Source organism: Helicoverpa zea, chromosome 19 (genome assembly GCF_022581195.2).
Source record: "Helicoverpa zea isolate HzStark_Cry1AcR chromosome 19, ilHelZeax1.1, whole genome shotgun sequence".
NCBI classification, from domain to species: Eukaryota; Metazoa; Arthropoda; class Insecta; order Lepidoptera; family Noctuidae; genus Helicoverpa; species Helicoverpa zea.
Genome location: NC_061470.1, coordinates 4,765,507 through 4,780,889, shown reverse-complemented (window position 1 = coordinate 4,780,889; position 15,383 = coordinate 4,765,507). Strand labels below are relative to the sequence as shown.

Genomic DNA, 15,383 nt, shown 5'->3' with positions numbered 1-15,383 from the left:
TAAGAGCGCACACGTTCTTACTTTTTCCGGACGGAAAAAAACCTGACATTCGGTTTAAAATTTTCTCCGTGCGTTCGGGTACTCAGAACGGAATAAAACCTAATGACGTCATTCCGAACGCAGCGCTCGCGAACAATTTGGTTCGACCGCCGCACACATACGGAAATTTTCATTCTGAATCAAGGTAGCCCTGTTCCGAATGGACGTGTATTAGAGCATTCAGTGCCCGCCTGTGACTGGTTTTTTATATATGTTTTTATTTTTGTATTAAATACTATAAAAAAAAATCCTGTTTATTGAACAATTAACAAACGTACACATATTTTTTAATTTATTTAATTTAATTAATTTATTTAATTATTTTTTAATTTAATTTCCGAAAACCAGTTTGGGTTCAGGAGAGGCAGATCAACCGAAGATGCGGCGAGGCTTTTAACAAACACTGTTGCATCGAATATAGAAAAAGTAGAAAACGCCGTAGGGGTTTTTCTCGATCTAGCCAAAGCCTTTGACACGATCTCGATTGATCTCCTTCTTGTGAAGCTAGAAGCAATGGGCATACGCGGCACTCCACTAGATTGGTTTAGGAGCTATTTGTCTAACAGAAGGCAGTTTGTCAAGGTTGGAGATGTCTCCAGCTCACTCTTACCGATAAATTTTGGAATCCCGCAAGGCAGTACCCTTGGCCCGACCCTGTTCTTACTGTACATGAACGATATCCTAAATCTGACTCTTGACAACGCTAAAATTATAGCTTACGCAGACGATACAACAATCATATTCCATGACACCAATTGGAATCTAGTATACAAGCGCGCAGAAGAGGGACTACTGAAAATAGCCAAAGCTCTTGATAATAACCTCCTGACTTTAAACATTAAAAAGACTAAATTGGTAACTTTCTATAAAACTAAGAGATCCAAACCCCCGCAACATTTAACCCTTCAATTTCACTCATGCCGAAACAACTCAGAATCTCAAATAGCAGGATGTTCTTGCCCCATAATTGAACGAATACCCGCAATGAAATACCTAGGTATAACTCTAGATGACAATCTCTCTTTTAAAACTCATATTCACTCCTTATCCGGGCGAGTACGAAAACTCATACACGTGATGAAAAAACTACGTGACTGCACGCCCATTAAAATACTTCGCACTGTATATCTTGGTCTGTGTCAGTCAGTTCTTCAATATGGCATCTCTGTATGGGGAGGAGCCTCAAAAACTGTCTTCATAGAAGTTGAAAGAGCGCAAAGAGCTGTAATTAAAGTAATGCTCAAAAAAAGTTTTATTTACCCAACGAATGCTCTCTACAGTGACTTTCCAGTTCTCCGCGTACGACAACTATTTATCTTGTCCACAGTACTTCACACCCATATCAATTTACAACGCAGACCCGACTACCAGGATATAATCTCTAAGCGTACTATCAGAATACCCCTTCCACAAACCAACTCAGTCATAGCAAGACGCTCCCCTGACTATTTATACCCAAAAATCTATAATGAAGTCTTAAAAACCTGTGATATAATCGGCCTCAAGTTACACTCATGCAAAAAGATTATCAAAAACTGGCTTCTAACACTCACTTATGACGAAACAGAAATAATTATAAACAAGTAATAAAACCAGAAAGCAGATTCGCCCCTACAAGCTCCATGGCCATCACACTCACAAACACACCCTCACACACACACACACACACACACACACACACACACACACACACACACACACACACACACTCACATGCACATTACTTGATTTCTATTTTTTATTCTTTTTTTATATATTTCCTTATGTTAAATATTCGTCAATACCTGAATGTCGCAACTCGGACCCTCAAGACACAGGCTGTAGCTTAGTTTGAGGGTCATTGCCAAACTTTATTGTAATTCTTTTTTGATGAATAAATAATTTTGAATTTTTTAAATAATAATTTTGAATTTACATAAATAAACACCCAAAAATAATGAGTTTTTTTTTATTTATCACATATCTTGTCTATTTTGTCGCTGCCTATGCCTTTATTGCCCCATTGATTATTATTATTAAATAATCAATTTTTATTCAGATAATACAATCCATTATTGTTAGTAAAGACATTTATGAAGTTCATCAAAGGATTAAATGGACTTTCTATAATACTAAATAAATAATTCTTCTGGGTATGCTCGTAATTTAGCCGCTTTAACCACAGATTATATAATAGTTACTACGTAACAGATAAATCACTCCATACAAAAAAGTCCATACCTACTGTTATAAGCACCTACAAGTTCCCCAACTACCTACAAATTCCTAGTTGCGTTATAAAATGAACCTTAAAAGCTCGAGCGCTTGATTGTTATTCCAATGCGATAGCGCACAGTTCAGTGACCGCAACCGTGCCGTGGCCGTGCTTAGGGTTGCTTCTTACAATTTATTAATATTTAAGTAGGAAAACAAAGTTACGCTTATTTTAAGATAGCCTTTTTTAAAACTGAGTTTTTAAATAAAAAGTAATATCAAGAATATTTTTCTTTAGTTAACTATTGTATTGCCTAATAAAATGGAGTATGGGTAGATAATACTAAATATTACCTAATACGTAAGCATAGGTAAGTACTTAAGTAAAGCTTTCGTCAAATTCAAGGCGGTTTCCAACTATTTTTCGAGCACAAGTGCCATACCCCATATGGTACAACTTAAGGCGGCCAACCGTCCCGCAATGCTTGACGAAATCCCGTTTTGAAATTATTAGTAAAATAGTCCCGCAAAACGTTGTATGCGTCCCGCATGTCCCGCATCCCTATTTTTCTACCACGCTTCTACACAACACCCACCTGCGCGCACGCTCAACAGTGCAGGAACACAGATTACCTATAATATAATTTCGTTCTCTTTATTTCTACTGAACTCGTGAGGCCTAATGATTTTGAAAATAAGACATTAGTGCACGCTGTGACACGATATTGATAGGTTAAATTATAGCTTTTTGCTTACGGTTTTTATTTTATCAGTTCCGTCCGATCATTTTTCAATGCCCCCCCCCCCCTTTTCACGAAAGGTTAAGTCCCGCATTCAGTTTTCGGAAAGTTGGCCACCTTAGTACAACTCCGTCGAGTGTTGATACATACCTAAAATTGGTTTCTGCGTAGCGACACGTAATGTTCCGAGTCGTCACTAAGTTGGACCAGAACTATACCTACTTACACTCGAGATGTGTTCTGAGCTCCGGGGCTGCGGGTTGTTCGAAAGAGATACCGCGGCCCTGGTACATAAAAGGCCTATGAAGGAACACGACGGTTTTTAGTCAGTAAAAGTCTGACACTCCCTCACCGCTGCTAACCCACAGCGGGAGGGGTCATTTGATGATTTTTGACGTCGGAAAAAAAAAGAAGTTTTCTGAGCTACAGAACTCACAATACAGTTCATATAACTAAGTAGGTATCTAAAGTAAAATAAGTACCTAATGATCTCTGTTGTTAAAATCATAAAGTAGATAAGTATTAATTTATTTAAAAAAAAATAGAATTACTAGATAAATTCATACATATAAAATGTTTCTAAATCTTACAATAGTCGCATATAAACCAACACAACTCAAAATAATCCATCAGTTTGTGAGGTAGCTTAAAAAACCTAATAAAAACCAACAGCATAACATGCCACAAAATAAAAATAATAATATTAGAGCGCGCGCGGCGCGTGTGACTGTTGTGCGCCCTGAGCCGCGTGGGGCTACCGGTAACCCAGCGAGCGGTAGGCATTTATCGCGCGCAAGTACGTCGAGTGACAGAGGCCTGCTTTAACATAGAATTGACTTTCGGATAATCTTTGAGCATTCGACGGGTGTACCCAGTAACGTCGTTTCCTCTTTTTCTTGTTTAGCGCCAGTAAAAGTGCAACAGCAATCAATTCGTCATAGTCCATGATGTCGTGCCTTCAATATGGTTCCTCTTTACGTACTGGCCATGTAAATTCCGAATGAAAATAAATAATAGTTTAAAAAAACTAAAAAACACGCTTTTTATAGAAAAACGAACTAAAAAATAGAAAATAAATTTTAACGAATTTAAATTAAGAAAACAGTGTTAAAAATTTCAATGAATGTAAATTAATAATAGTGTGAATACAAAAAAAAGATTTAAAAAAAAGCGTGGGGTGCATGGTGTCAATAGTTATAAATATTTTATTGACAGATATGAGTACAGTGATTTTCATTTCGATAATATCTTAAAAAGCACCCCACGCTTTTTTTAAATCTTTTTTTTTTGTATTCACACTATTATTAATTTACATTCATTGAAATTTTTAACACTGTTTTCTTAATTTAAATTCGTTAAAATTTATTTTCTATTTTTTAGTTCGTTTTTCTATAAAAAGCGTGTTTTTTAGTTTTTTTAAACTATTATTTATTTTCTACTTTTTAGTTTGTTTTAAAACTATTATTTGTTTTGTAGAATTAAAATTCTCTTTAGTATACAAAAAAATGTCAATATTAGAGAAAACGGCTAAAGATAATGATTGGAAATAAAAATTAACACCGAGTCCTGCCTTATCGACTGCAGAGAAAAATTCTAGAAAATTTTAATTAATTTTCTTACCTTATCGACTATAGATGAAAACTATATAAATTAACAAAAATCATATTTTGCAAATTGAAAAGCCTAGAAGTCGGTGTCTAATGGATGTTACTAAGTTAATTTTGCCACCGACTTCTAGGCCGATGCACCTAAAATTAGTTTTTTTTTTGCTTTTTAGTGTTTTGGGAAGTCGGTTGAATTTTTTTGTAAAAAGGTTATTTATTTAAAGCTTTTCAGTGATACGAATAGTTGTCACTATCCATACAAGTGGGAAGTTCTCATCAATACAAAGAATATAAGTCGTAACGAGGTATTTTACATATTCAGTTGTCGAGTTCCCTCGACTTTCTCTGGTCTCCATCATCAGGACAGCTCCAAACCTTCACTGTTGCATAGGTCTTGTCAATACAAATAATTTAAGTCCAAACACGAGGTAGTTTACATATTCAGTTGTCGAGTTCCCTCGACCCTCTCTGGTCTCCATCATCAGGTCATCTCCAAACCTTCACTGTTGCAAAGGTCTTGTCAATACAAATAATTTAAGCCCAAACACGAGGTAGTTTACATATTCAGTTGTCGAGTTCCCTCGACCCTCTCTGGTCTCCATCATCAGGTCAGCTCCAAATCTTCACAGTTAAATAGTGCTTTTAGGCGTACACCTGAGTGTCAAGTTTTTACCCTATGTATGCCTACAACTTTTGAAGGTTGCCCTCTATTTCTCAGGGTTTCCATCATCAGATCCTGACCTGATGACTATGGGACCAACTGGCAGCTATTCCGAGTCGAACAAAAAAAGAATCGCGTAAATCGGTCTATAAACCTCGGAGTAATCGATGTGTATGTGTAACCTCCTCCTTTTTGGGAAGTCGGTTAAAAATGGAATAATTTTATCAAATTGGTGTATTGTCATCGGTCCTCAATAAATCTACAAAGTTTGAACGAAATCTGTCCGTTTAAAGTGGGTCAAAATCGCGCCCAAAGAAGTCGGTTACAAACATACAAACATACAGGTGAAGCTAATAAAAAGCGTGTAAAAAACCGAATGTGTGCGCTAGTGACACGGAATCCCGAATCTGAATTCCTATTTCCTAATCAGGAAACCGTATCCGGAAACCGGATGTCTGCGGCCGGGCTAAGAGGTGGATTTCACTAGAAAAAATATTTCTTTCATTTTCTTATAATCCCTGCGATATACTTTCACTGCTTTGATTCAAAATTTTACAAGGGGATCAATACATCCAAAAATATTATAGACGTAAATATAAGTGTATAATCCAAATCTCTAAAAAACGTTATTGGGGAGGAATAGATAACAAAATATAATCAAATGTCATTCACTCCTAATCGTAATTATAATTAAACTTCATTCAGTTACCGAACTTCGCCGAGTTTGTTTATTAATTTACGGAACATTTCCTTGCAAAAGAAAGTAAATAAAATAACAAATATGTCCTCACCGGTAAGTACTGGTTTGTAATTACGCATTTGAATATTTGTTCATTGTTTTTCTATGATTGGTAAAGTAATTGGTTGTATTTGTTCTTTTATGTACAGACGGAAGAAAGCGTACGTCGCAACAGCGAAAGCGAAGGAGGTGATGCTGAAACGCCTGAACATGACCCTCACTTCGATCCGATTGTGTCGCTGCCACTCGTGGACATTCCCACCAACGAGGAGGAAGAGGAGGAACTCGTGAAGATACGTGCCAGGCTCTACAGATACGACACTGGTGATCATGAGTGGAAGGTGAGACAATCAACTATAAACAAATGATATGACTAACTGATTTTTGCCTTACCAATTTTTTTGTAGTTCATCTATGTATTTTTTTGAGGACTCAATGGAACTTGATAAGATGAAAGCATTGTGTCTATTGCAGGTTAGGCCTGAGTCATAGATATTTTTGGCCTGTTGAGTAGATAATTTATACAAAAACGTTAGACATTTTTTAATAATAATTTTAAGGTTTTCTGTAACTTGTTTTGTAGGAAAGAGGTACAGGTGACATAAAGTTACTTCGCCATAAAATAAACAACACAGTCAGAGTGGTGATGAGACGTGACAAGACACTCAAAGTTTGTGCGAACCACTTCATCACTCCGGATATTAGAATGAACGTCCACTGTGGTTCAGATAAGGCATTCAACTGGTCTGTCTTTGCCGATTTTGCTGATGAACAAATGAAACAGGAATTATTGGCCATTAAGTTTGGAAACCCTCAGAGTAAGTTGACTCCAATATTTACATAGTTTCATATTCTGACATTCTACCACAAGGATATTTGCCTAACAAATGATAAATGATTTTGGTTAATAGTATTTACTTATAATGATTCTTTCAATGAAGTGGTGATTAAATATACATTATGAAACCATTACCTACTTATTTCACTAAAAAATACTTCTGTATTACAGATGCTGAACTATGGAAGAAGAAGTTTGCGGAGGCTCAAGAAATAGTCAGAACAAAGTGCAGTATTTACACACAGGACCTGTCTTCTGATGACGAGAGCAGCATCACTAGAAGTGAAGACACGGATTCACCGGAGCCCAAGCATAATGAGAAAAAATCTGATAAAGATGCCAAAAATATTGAAAAAGAAGAGACGGAATCTGATGGTGTAGTCCTAAAATTGAAAGAACTTAAAGTTGAAGGAGCTGAATAATTTCGGTAACTTCTCTTTTTAATTCTTAAAGTTATAAGAGGCCAACATGTAACTTGGATGTTGTCAGACAACTATATTTTAAATATAACAATGCATTTACAATAAATCTATATTTTTCTTTTAATGGCTTGTGATAGTAATGGTATGTTCGTATTATTATTTCAATTTTGTATTGGACTAATGTCAGTGTGCAACTTGACTCAAACAGGGTTCAGGCGTTTAGAATCTGACTAATGACAGTTTCAATAATAATAAGAAAAAATATGCATAATATTTTTGAACGTTAGTCTTTCATCTTTTTTCATTTCATAAATTGTAATTTCAGTTGTAGAATTATTACTGTTGGCAATACTTTTAACAAATTCAAAAATTAGGCCTGAATAAATGTACGTTTAGGATTTGATATTCCATGGAAACTCGAATAAGTGTATTATAATAATTAAATGTAAGGTGATATTTTGAGTGGAGCAATGTCTAACACGGTTGCCCATTTAATAAACCAATGGTTTTTAATAGGCTTTGAATATTAACACGCACATTATTTACATACCAGCATTTAGCCCAGGCTGCATGATAATGGTGATTGCCAACCTGATATCCTTCAGATGAGACATAGGGCTCACAGAAGGCTCTCCCATTTCCTTCCATCTTGAGAAGCAAGATTAGTATATAAATTATCCTCGTACCACGAAAACTCGTTGCAGTATTGCTTCACTCGAAATAATGTCGTATTCAACATAGGGCAACCAAATTAATGGCAAGAATACCTGCCATTCACTTGGGTGCCCAGTGCTAGAAATAATACATTGATTTTTATATGTCGTCAATCATTACATATCAATTAAATTGTCATAAACTATAGTTTTAGAAATATTTGTTTCTGTGTCGGGAGTATATTTAGCCTTATTTACCATATAGTTTATGTCTGTGAACAGAATTTTTAATATGTCATGATATATTCAAGCTATATTATTTTAGGTAGAGGCTACTGATTTCATGTACTTGTAGCAATTATTAGGTTACTATTTTTAGCTACTACTAGTTTTAATTTTGTAGTCGTTTTGTTGTGCTTTGCCAATCGCGTTTCGCAAAATGAGCTGTCACCATGTAATTTTGGCCTCACAGATTTCTGCTTCATGTTAGAAAATATATTTACAGATAATAATGATGAGTTATTGAGATGTTGCAAGGAATTGAAATGCTTTAGATGTTAAGTAGATGTTATAAAGATATACACTAATTGATGTTCACATGTAGAATTTATCTTATTATACTCTTGACACATATTTCAAAATTACCTCGGTTTGTGGACAACTTATTTCGTCAAAGGTAATTTTTCATATTTTATGTGTTTGAAAATGGTTTTGTCACAATAGCATGTATTTTACATTCCAATATCGATTGCATTGTAATAAAATATTGCGAACACAAGATGTGACGAAACCGATGGTTGAATTCATAGTTTTAATTTTATACATTTGAAAAGCTGAATAGATGTATTTCATTCGTAAATTCATGTTTTTTACTTTTATTCCTCTTCCAGTTGATTTTAGAATAAAAAAAAAATCTAGGAGATATCATTTTATCCTAAACTAAGAGCAAAACTTTTAATCATTTTGAGCCAGACAGTAAAACATTATGTTCAGTTAGCATTTAGATATTAAGTAACATCAATAAAACACCCTTGCACATTTTAATTTTAAATTTATTGCAATCACACACAATTGTGCATCAATATCTAACACATCAGAAATAACTTTAAAATAAACCTAAATTACTATACACTATATAATACTAAGATATGCTCATATTGGTAAATGGTGTGCCAACCATAGTGTTCAATTTCAGGAATTCTTTCAGAAACAATAAAAATCTCATAAAAATAACCTCATAATGTAACATAACAGTAATAATTATTTAAAAAATGCAGCTCTGTCTGCAGTTTAACAAATACCCGGTTTTGTTTGAAGTTAAGCTCTAAAATTGCTGTTCCATTTCCAAAAGAATTTTAAGTAACTAATGCCAGATTTGTGCAGCTCCAAGTTACAAACTAAGAGAACTTATTACATGACAATCATTAATGAAAGTAGTCTAAAATGAAATCTATAACAATATGAAATCGATGCAAACAAAATCATAGCTGTAAAAACTGAAAACAGGTAAATGATACATACACAGCAAGATTGCACTAAAACCTGTTACTGGCACAAAACAGGGTCAAATGGGACCGGCCAACCATGACTGTTTAGTTAACGGTAACAATTGATATACAACCAGTCATCCACACTATCATTACAGCTATTGGAATGTTTTTTTATAAATGCTTTGGTAATAATACGTACAATATTCATAATTGCTTCTGTACTGTTGTAGAATATATTCAGTTGTGCCTAGTTAGAAGTTGTCCCCAACTTGACAAACGCAATGCAATGCTGCTGATGATGATACTCTTCTGAAGGAAACCTTTTTAATGTAACTGTCATTAACTCATTGAATGAAGGAGCGTAGATAAACGCGAGACACAATGGATTTATAAATTTTGACATACAAGCAGTTAAACTATTTAATCTGGTTATTGTCCTATAGCTGGGAAGTGGCCTGCGGAAAACTAAACCTGGACAGCTTTCACTATTAAAATTATTTAATTTGAATGCGATGAGAATCTATGAACAAATGAGTTTTGAAGAATAAGGAGTATATTTTCATGAATATTATCAAATATGCTCATATAAAAATATCTGGAGCATTTTTATATGTTTAGTTTATAAAATATTCATATAAGTCCAATGATATAAATAAATAAGTTTAGAGAGAAATAGTCATAATTACCACAGTATTTTTATGGTCAGTTTATATTAGGAAGAGAATAATAGTAGGTACTATACATATATTTATAAAAAAATAAAATCGAAAACTTATATTAAAATACTTTCATAATTTTGAAATAAAGTCTCACATGTAAAATACAGATAATCAAATATAAAATATGCTGAAATTTGAATTAAACATGAATCACTTCAGTAAACATGAAAGTGATATAATGTCATTATATAATAATTACTTTTTCAAAAAGTAACTTTCAAATATTTGGGCATTCATCTCATTAAAAACAGGGAGAAATATATTTCATAGGAGTATCAAACTACTATGTGGAACTAATTAATAAGTGCTAAAAGACAAGTGGCCAATCACAGGTCCTCTTTAACTAACTTGGACTGCTTGTCAAATAATTGGAATGTCTGTAAAATGTTAATTCTGACTCCTAATTGCTTCTTCTTCTCATTAGATACCTTTTCACTGAGCAACTTCTTCACTCTTTCATTCTCAAATTGAACAAATTCATCACCTTTCTCTAGAATCTTCTCCATTATTGTTTTGTAGATCTTTCCCGATGATGACTCCTGTAAAACATTTAGTGTTAATTAGAATATTATGTTCGTACAATGTGTGAAACTTACAGTTACAGAATAACAGTAAATCGAAGACGCGTCCACGTCGGCGTCGCGTCATTTTAACAGTAGGTGTATAAATAAACTGTACCTTATCCATATTTTTGACATAATCTTCAGCTTTTTTGAGAACTTTCTTTCGGTCATCTTTCTTGCTCTTCATGAACTGTATGGCTAGTTTATCGAGTTCCTTCACGCAGCCCGGCAAACTTAAATAAATGCCGGTATTCTCTCGCACAAAACGACGAAGCTCGTCGCTATTGAATCCCTTTGCGTCGTCGAAAGGTATCGGCTCGGATTTGCCTTTCACGAACAGCTTAACCACTGGAAAATTGTCTTTGCTGGCTCCGTATTTCTTCGCGAGAGCCTCATTATCTTTTTCACCATAATCTTTCACACCAACTTCGGCAATCAAAAGATCATCCACGTCTTTCGCGTCCTTTGCGAGAGCCACGAAAGCTTCATGCTTGTCACCGTACGGGAACGCCACATCAAATTTAATAAGGCTAGCTTCGAATTTCTTTGTTATTTTATCAAAGGAGAATTCGTCTAATTCAACGGATCCGGTCGTGGTCGTGGCCTGATATGCAAAAGGAATAATTAAAACAATGTTTAACAGTAACAGATAACGCCGCATGGTTAGGTACTGAATACGTCCACAGCCTGGAAGGTTCTATCTTTCACCAATGAATGTATTTTACGAAATAATAGCTGATAAAGTAACACCGTGAATATATTTTGTCGAACTGTCGCTGTTTTATTTATTGACACTTTGACACATTCAATTCCAGTTTGTTTTCATAATCAATTTGTATAAATTTGACTGAGTAAACATTATAGCCTAAAGTCCGATTCACGTTCCTGAAATCCTGATTAGTTATAAAGTACTACATTTATGTATTATTAACGGTTATCTGTTGGTTTCTTAGTATTTAAGTTACTTTTATCTATGATATAGTATATATGATGAATGTATACGATCAACCGAATTTGTACATCTGTATTTTGAAACTTTAGGTTCTTAGAAAATACGTTTATAGATTTTGCGCGAAATGGACCGTAGGACATATAATTTACTTTGACAGTAAACCGTGGGCAGTCTTGATTGGTCGTTACGTTAACTTTTCTTCGTAGCATGTTTTCATTTGCGTATCTACTCCCATTGATTTTAAATAAATAAACTAGGTATAATTAATGTTTTTATTTAAATTTAAATCTGCATTTCCATGTTTGATTCTAGAGTTCATTTTCTAGAAATTAAATAAAGTATACCAATAGAAAGGTTAAGTCGGTTCTTACAGCAAAATACCAATCTTGGCACTACTGCACTAATTAAGCATGTAAAGCTCGCTAAAGTCCCTCTTTCTGCCTAGGGAGAGGCCAAAAAACGGCCAAATCAAATCCTTGAAACAAGCATACATCAACCCCTTTTTTGCAAAAAGTAGATATAGTATATATTCATATAATTCGAACTATTTTACGGGATCAGTTTACGGTTACAATAAAATCAATAATCCATATTGGATTTCATAACCATCGATGCATGATTTTTATCGACATGGTAGGTATAACTTTATTACTTCCGAAGCAAGTACCTACTCAACTGAATAAATATGATAAGGGTTTTGTTTTCAGTGCATAGCATTTGTTTAATTATTTTTTTTATTAAAAATGTAGCTCTGGAAGAAACATATAATGAAGAAGTTGAAGATATTACAAATGAGTACGATGATGAAATCCAGAGTTTGTATATTTAATGATATTTACTTAATTATTTTAATAATATTGTACTCTTGTTTTGTTTTGCTTTTAATTTTGATTTGTTACGTTCACATTTATAATGAGTAATAGATACACGATTATTAGTGTACCTATCTATTAATTAACAGTATTAGTACCTACTCTTGTTGAACTAGGTACTCTCAGACAAGGAAGAACTTTGGTTAATAATAATCTTTAAGCATAAGAGAGAATTTTCTGGGTGGCAGTCAGCGTTCTTTTTATCATCTCGACGCGCAGAGTACATTTTAACGAGATTCTATGTAACTGGCAGCTTACTAGTTCGAGCGATAATGGCCGTACCTACGCGGGCCATCCCATGCTTATAATATGCGACAAAATTTGCTATTGTGCAGGCCCTCTAATAAATGCGATACTTGGTCGTTGTTCTAGCAGTTGTTCCCCCAATAGGGGCGCAATCAGAAGAACTGTCAGACATGCCGATCACTGTTCAGTGGAAACAAGGAAAAGTGCCATACTACATCAATAAAGATCATTATGGTAATATATTTTTGAATTTCTAGTCTAAAAAGTGTATTTGATGTAACAAATACTTAGATACCTGTGTTCATTAAAGTCGACCCTGGCCACCGCTGCTAACCCACAGCGACAATGCCCTTATTTTTTTGACGTCGTTAAAAAAATAAGGGCATTGTCGCTGTGGGTTAGCAGCGGTGAGGGAGTGTCAGATTTTTACTGACTAAAAACCGTCGTGCTCCGTCGTAGGCCTTTTATGCACCAGGGCCGCGGTAACTCTTTCGAACAATCCCGCAGCCCCGGCAGACCTTGGCCTGCTGGGCCCGCTGGGGTTGTTGACATCTCTTTGAGGGGCGCGTGGAAAAACGCGCGCCGCCGACACGGGTCTGTTGTCTATACTGGACAATGGCCTCCCACGAGCTATGGAGGAATTTTCTCATACCCACACTCCACTCTCCTCGTTTCCGTTATGGTCGAATCTGGGCATTAACCACGCCAATGTTGTTGCCAGGTCAAACAATAAGAAATCGCATTCGCCTTGTAATGAATATGTTGGAGAGGATATCTTGCGTGGTCTTCGAGGATATAGAATTGAAGCCGCCGCGGACCAAAAAAGTTAGAGGAGACCTTTGGATCAATATCGAGAACCCTCGTAAGACTAGAGAATGTTCGCACACACTTATGAAGGGATATGGCGATTCTGCGGTAAGAAATACTGTTCATTTTTTTATCGATACTCATAATATCTATGTGAAGCATAAAAGCTGTTCAGTTACCAAGATTACCTAAAATTATGTTTTTCCGGTATTATTGGTTTTCCGTCTATAAATAAAATTCATAAATAGTTCATAGATCACTGAGAATATTTTAATCTTAGCTCAAGATTCCAGACTCCAATGTTTACAGGTTCTTGTATTGGGCTACGATTGCATGAGCACCACGGAGATAACACATGCTCTGATGCATGCGCTGGGCTTCCCCGACGAGGTGACCCTGCCATCCCGCGATAACTTCGTCAGAATAATGTGGAACAATATACAACCTAGTAAGAAGCATGATATCGTAATACTACAAGATTTTATGTTGAACTAGCTGTATCCCGCGGTTCGCTATGTTACTCGCAGATAATGAAAGTTTCTAATGATGAAAGAATTTTTAAAATCGCATGCGAGTTTATCCATTAAAACAAACAAATATATATATTTTTTCAAACTTCAGGTTGGACTTATCAAATTGTGTCGTGTTGGCTTCATGCACATTAAACTCAGCTGCAACAATTAGGGCTTAAATCAAATCCAATAGGTATAAGAGGGAAAAGACTAGGCACATTCAAGACTTAATGACTTCTGAAAGGTGTACAAACGACAACCGTGATTCACTATTTTTCGTGCCTTTCAAATCATGGAGCGGTACAGCATATTTGCAATAAACTTTACAATTTTTTTCTAGAGTACAGACCGTTGTTTTGGGCACAGAATACAAAAGGCAATCAGCGCAATGCGTTAAAGGACTATGATCCGATGAGCATCATGCACTTCCATGATCGAGCATACACTATCAACGGCGGTCCCACTATTGTACCTTTGGTATGTTTTAGAACTTAGATGTCTGGTATATCTAAAAGTTTCACAAAGCAGCCCGTAGTCTGGTAGTTGGTGATTGATACACCCGTGCATTGGAGAGCATGTTAATGTCGGTCCTGCTTGTCATCTCTCTCTGGTCATGTCGGATTGCCGTCCCATCGGGCTATGAGAATGAAGGAATAGTGGCTGCACCTGTGTCTGCGCAAATCTTGTGCACTATAATATGTCCTGCGCAGTTGGCCGATCCATTTCTGTATTGTAATTTTGAAATCAAAATGAAACCTTTATTGACCGACCTAAAAGGTCTCATTCGGATGTATTGACTAATGTAGAAATTTTGGTATTTCTTTGTAAAGAGTATAAGCACTTTCAGTGTGGTCATTGTCATTAAATAATTTCTACCGTTTCAGAACCCAAGCATCGTATTGAAGCCTCCAAGCGGTCTTTCGGAGTTGGACCGCTCAAATATATATAAGGCTTTTCGTCACGAGTGTAACAAGCGTAAAGTTAATAATCTGATCGAACATTGTCGCATCGACTACGCCGACGACGACTACGATGATGATATACCAGGACTTTCAGTTTGACAATAAAGAGTCTGACGCGGTGACAGTTGGAACTAAAAATCAAAATCAAATAAAAATTGTTAACATCGTTAATAAATAAAAAAATAAAAAAAATCATTTATTTCAGGTTTCCCCATATAAGATTACAAAGCAGGAAATACAGAAACAACATCACAAAATATGATAAATACAAGTTTAATACAAAATTGAATAATAAATACAATGTTAAATAAAATTCATCATCATCATCATCATCTCAGCCATAGGACGTCCACTGCTGAACATAGGCCTCC

General features: G+C 35.3%; 3 protein-coding genes across 6 annotated transcripts; 2 read left to right on the top strand and 1 right to left on the bottom strand.

The window, feature by feature from the left end:
• The first annotated feature begins 5,876 nt into the window (after nucleotides 1–5,876).
• LOC124639266 (ran-specific GTPase-activating protein-like) lies at nucleotides 5,877–8,748 on the top strand. Its single transcript, XM_047176530.1, has 4 exons — nucleotides 5,877–6,030; nucleotides 6,126–6,317; nucleotides 6,560–6,794; nucleotides 6,986–8,748. Exons 1-4 carry the CDS (start codon nucleotides 6,019–6,021, stop codon nucleotides 7,234–7,236), a joined length of 690 nt encoding a protein of 229 aa, XP_047032486.1. The 5' UTR covers nucleotides 5,877–6,018; the 3' UTR covers nucleotides 7,237–8,748.
• Nucleotides 8,749–8,923: 175 nt separating this feature from the next.
• Nucleotides 8,924–11,517, bottom strand: LOC124639264 (protein windbeutel). The gene is made up of 2 exons (XM_047176524.1): nucleotides 10,777–11,517; nucleotides 8,924–10,637 (listed from the first exon to the last, which is right to left on the bottom strand). The coding sequence occupies exons 1-2, from the start codon at nucleotides 11,320–11,322 to the stop codon at nucleotides 10,425–10,427; spliced, it is 759 nt and encodes a 252-aa protein (XP_047032480.1). The 5' UTR covers nucleotides 11,323–11,517; the 3' UTR covers nucleotides 8,924–10,424.
• Nucleotides 10,603–15,383, top strand: LOC124639265 (seminal metalloprotease 1-like). Of its 4 annotated transcripts, none has more exons than XM_047176528.1 (6): nucleotides 10,603–10,753; nucleotides 12,861–12,965; nucleotides 13,453–13,646; nucleotides 13,848–13,986; nucleotides 14,391–14,527; nucleotides 14,935–15,383. In XM_047176528.1, exons 2-6 carry the CDS (start codon nucleotides 12,902–12,904, stop codon nucleotides 15,109–15,111), a joined length of 711 nt encoding a protein of 236 aa, XP_047032484.1. In that variant the 5' UTR covers nucleotides 10,603–10,753; nucleotides 12,861–12,901; the 3' UTR covers nucleotides 15,112–15,383. The 4 variants fall into 4 exon arrangements, with proteins under 4 accessions (XP_047032484.1, XP_047032483.1, XP_047032485.1 ...); XM_047176527.1 differs by having other exon boundaries at nucleotides 12,858–12,965; XM_047176529.1 differs by lacking the exon at nucleotides 10,603–10,753 and adding an exon at nucleotides 11,550–11,870 and having other exon boundaries at nucleotides 12,858–12,965.

Coding starts and splice junctions, on each gene's coding strand:
- LOC124639264 (XM_047176524.1), bottom strand. CDS start 11,322: ATGCGGCGTTATCTGTTACTGTTAAACATTGTTTTAATTATTCCTTTT. Junction 10,638..10,776: donor ATGTCAAAAATATGGATAAG/GTACAGTTTATT, acceptor AATGTTTTACAG/GAGTCATCATCGGGAAAGAT.
- LOC124639266 (XM_047176530.1), top strand. Junction 6,318..6,559: donor CTGGTGATCATGAGTGGAAG/GTGAGACAATCA, acceptor CTTGTTTTGTAG/GAAAGAGGTACAGGTGACAT. Junction 6,795..6,985: donor TAAGTTTGGAAACCCTCAGA/GTAAGTTGACTC, acceptor TCTGTATTACAG/ATGCTGAACTATGGAAGAAG.
- LOC124639265 (XM_047176525.1), top strand. CDS start 13,347: ATGGCCTCCCACGAGCTATGGAGGAATTTTCTCATACCCACACTCCAC. Junction 13,647..13,847: donor AGGGATATGGCGATTCTGCG/GTAAGAAATACT, acceptor CAATGTTTACAG/GTTCTTGTATTGGGCTACGA. Junction 14,528..14,934: donor GTCCCACTATTGTACCTTTG/GTATGTTTTAGA, acceptor CTACCGTTTCAG/AACCCAAGCATCGTATTGAA.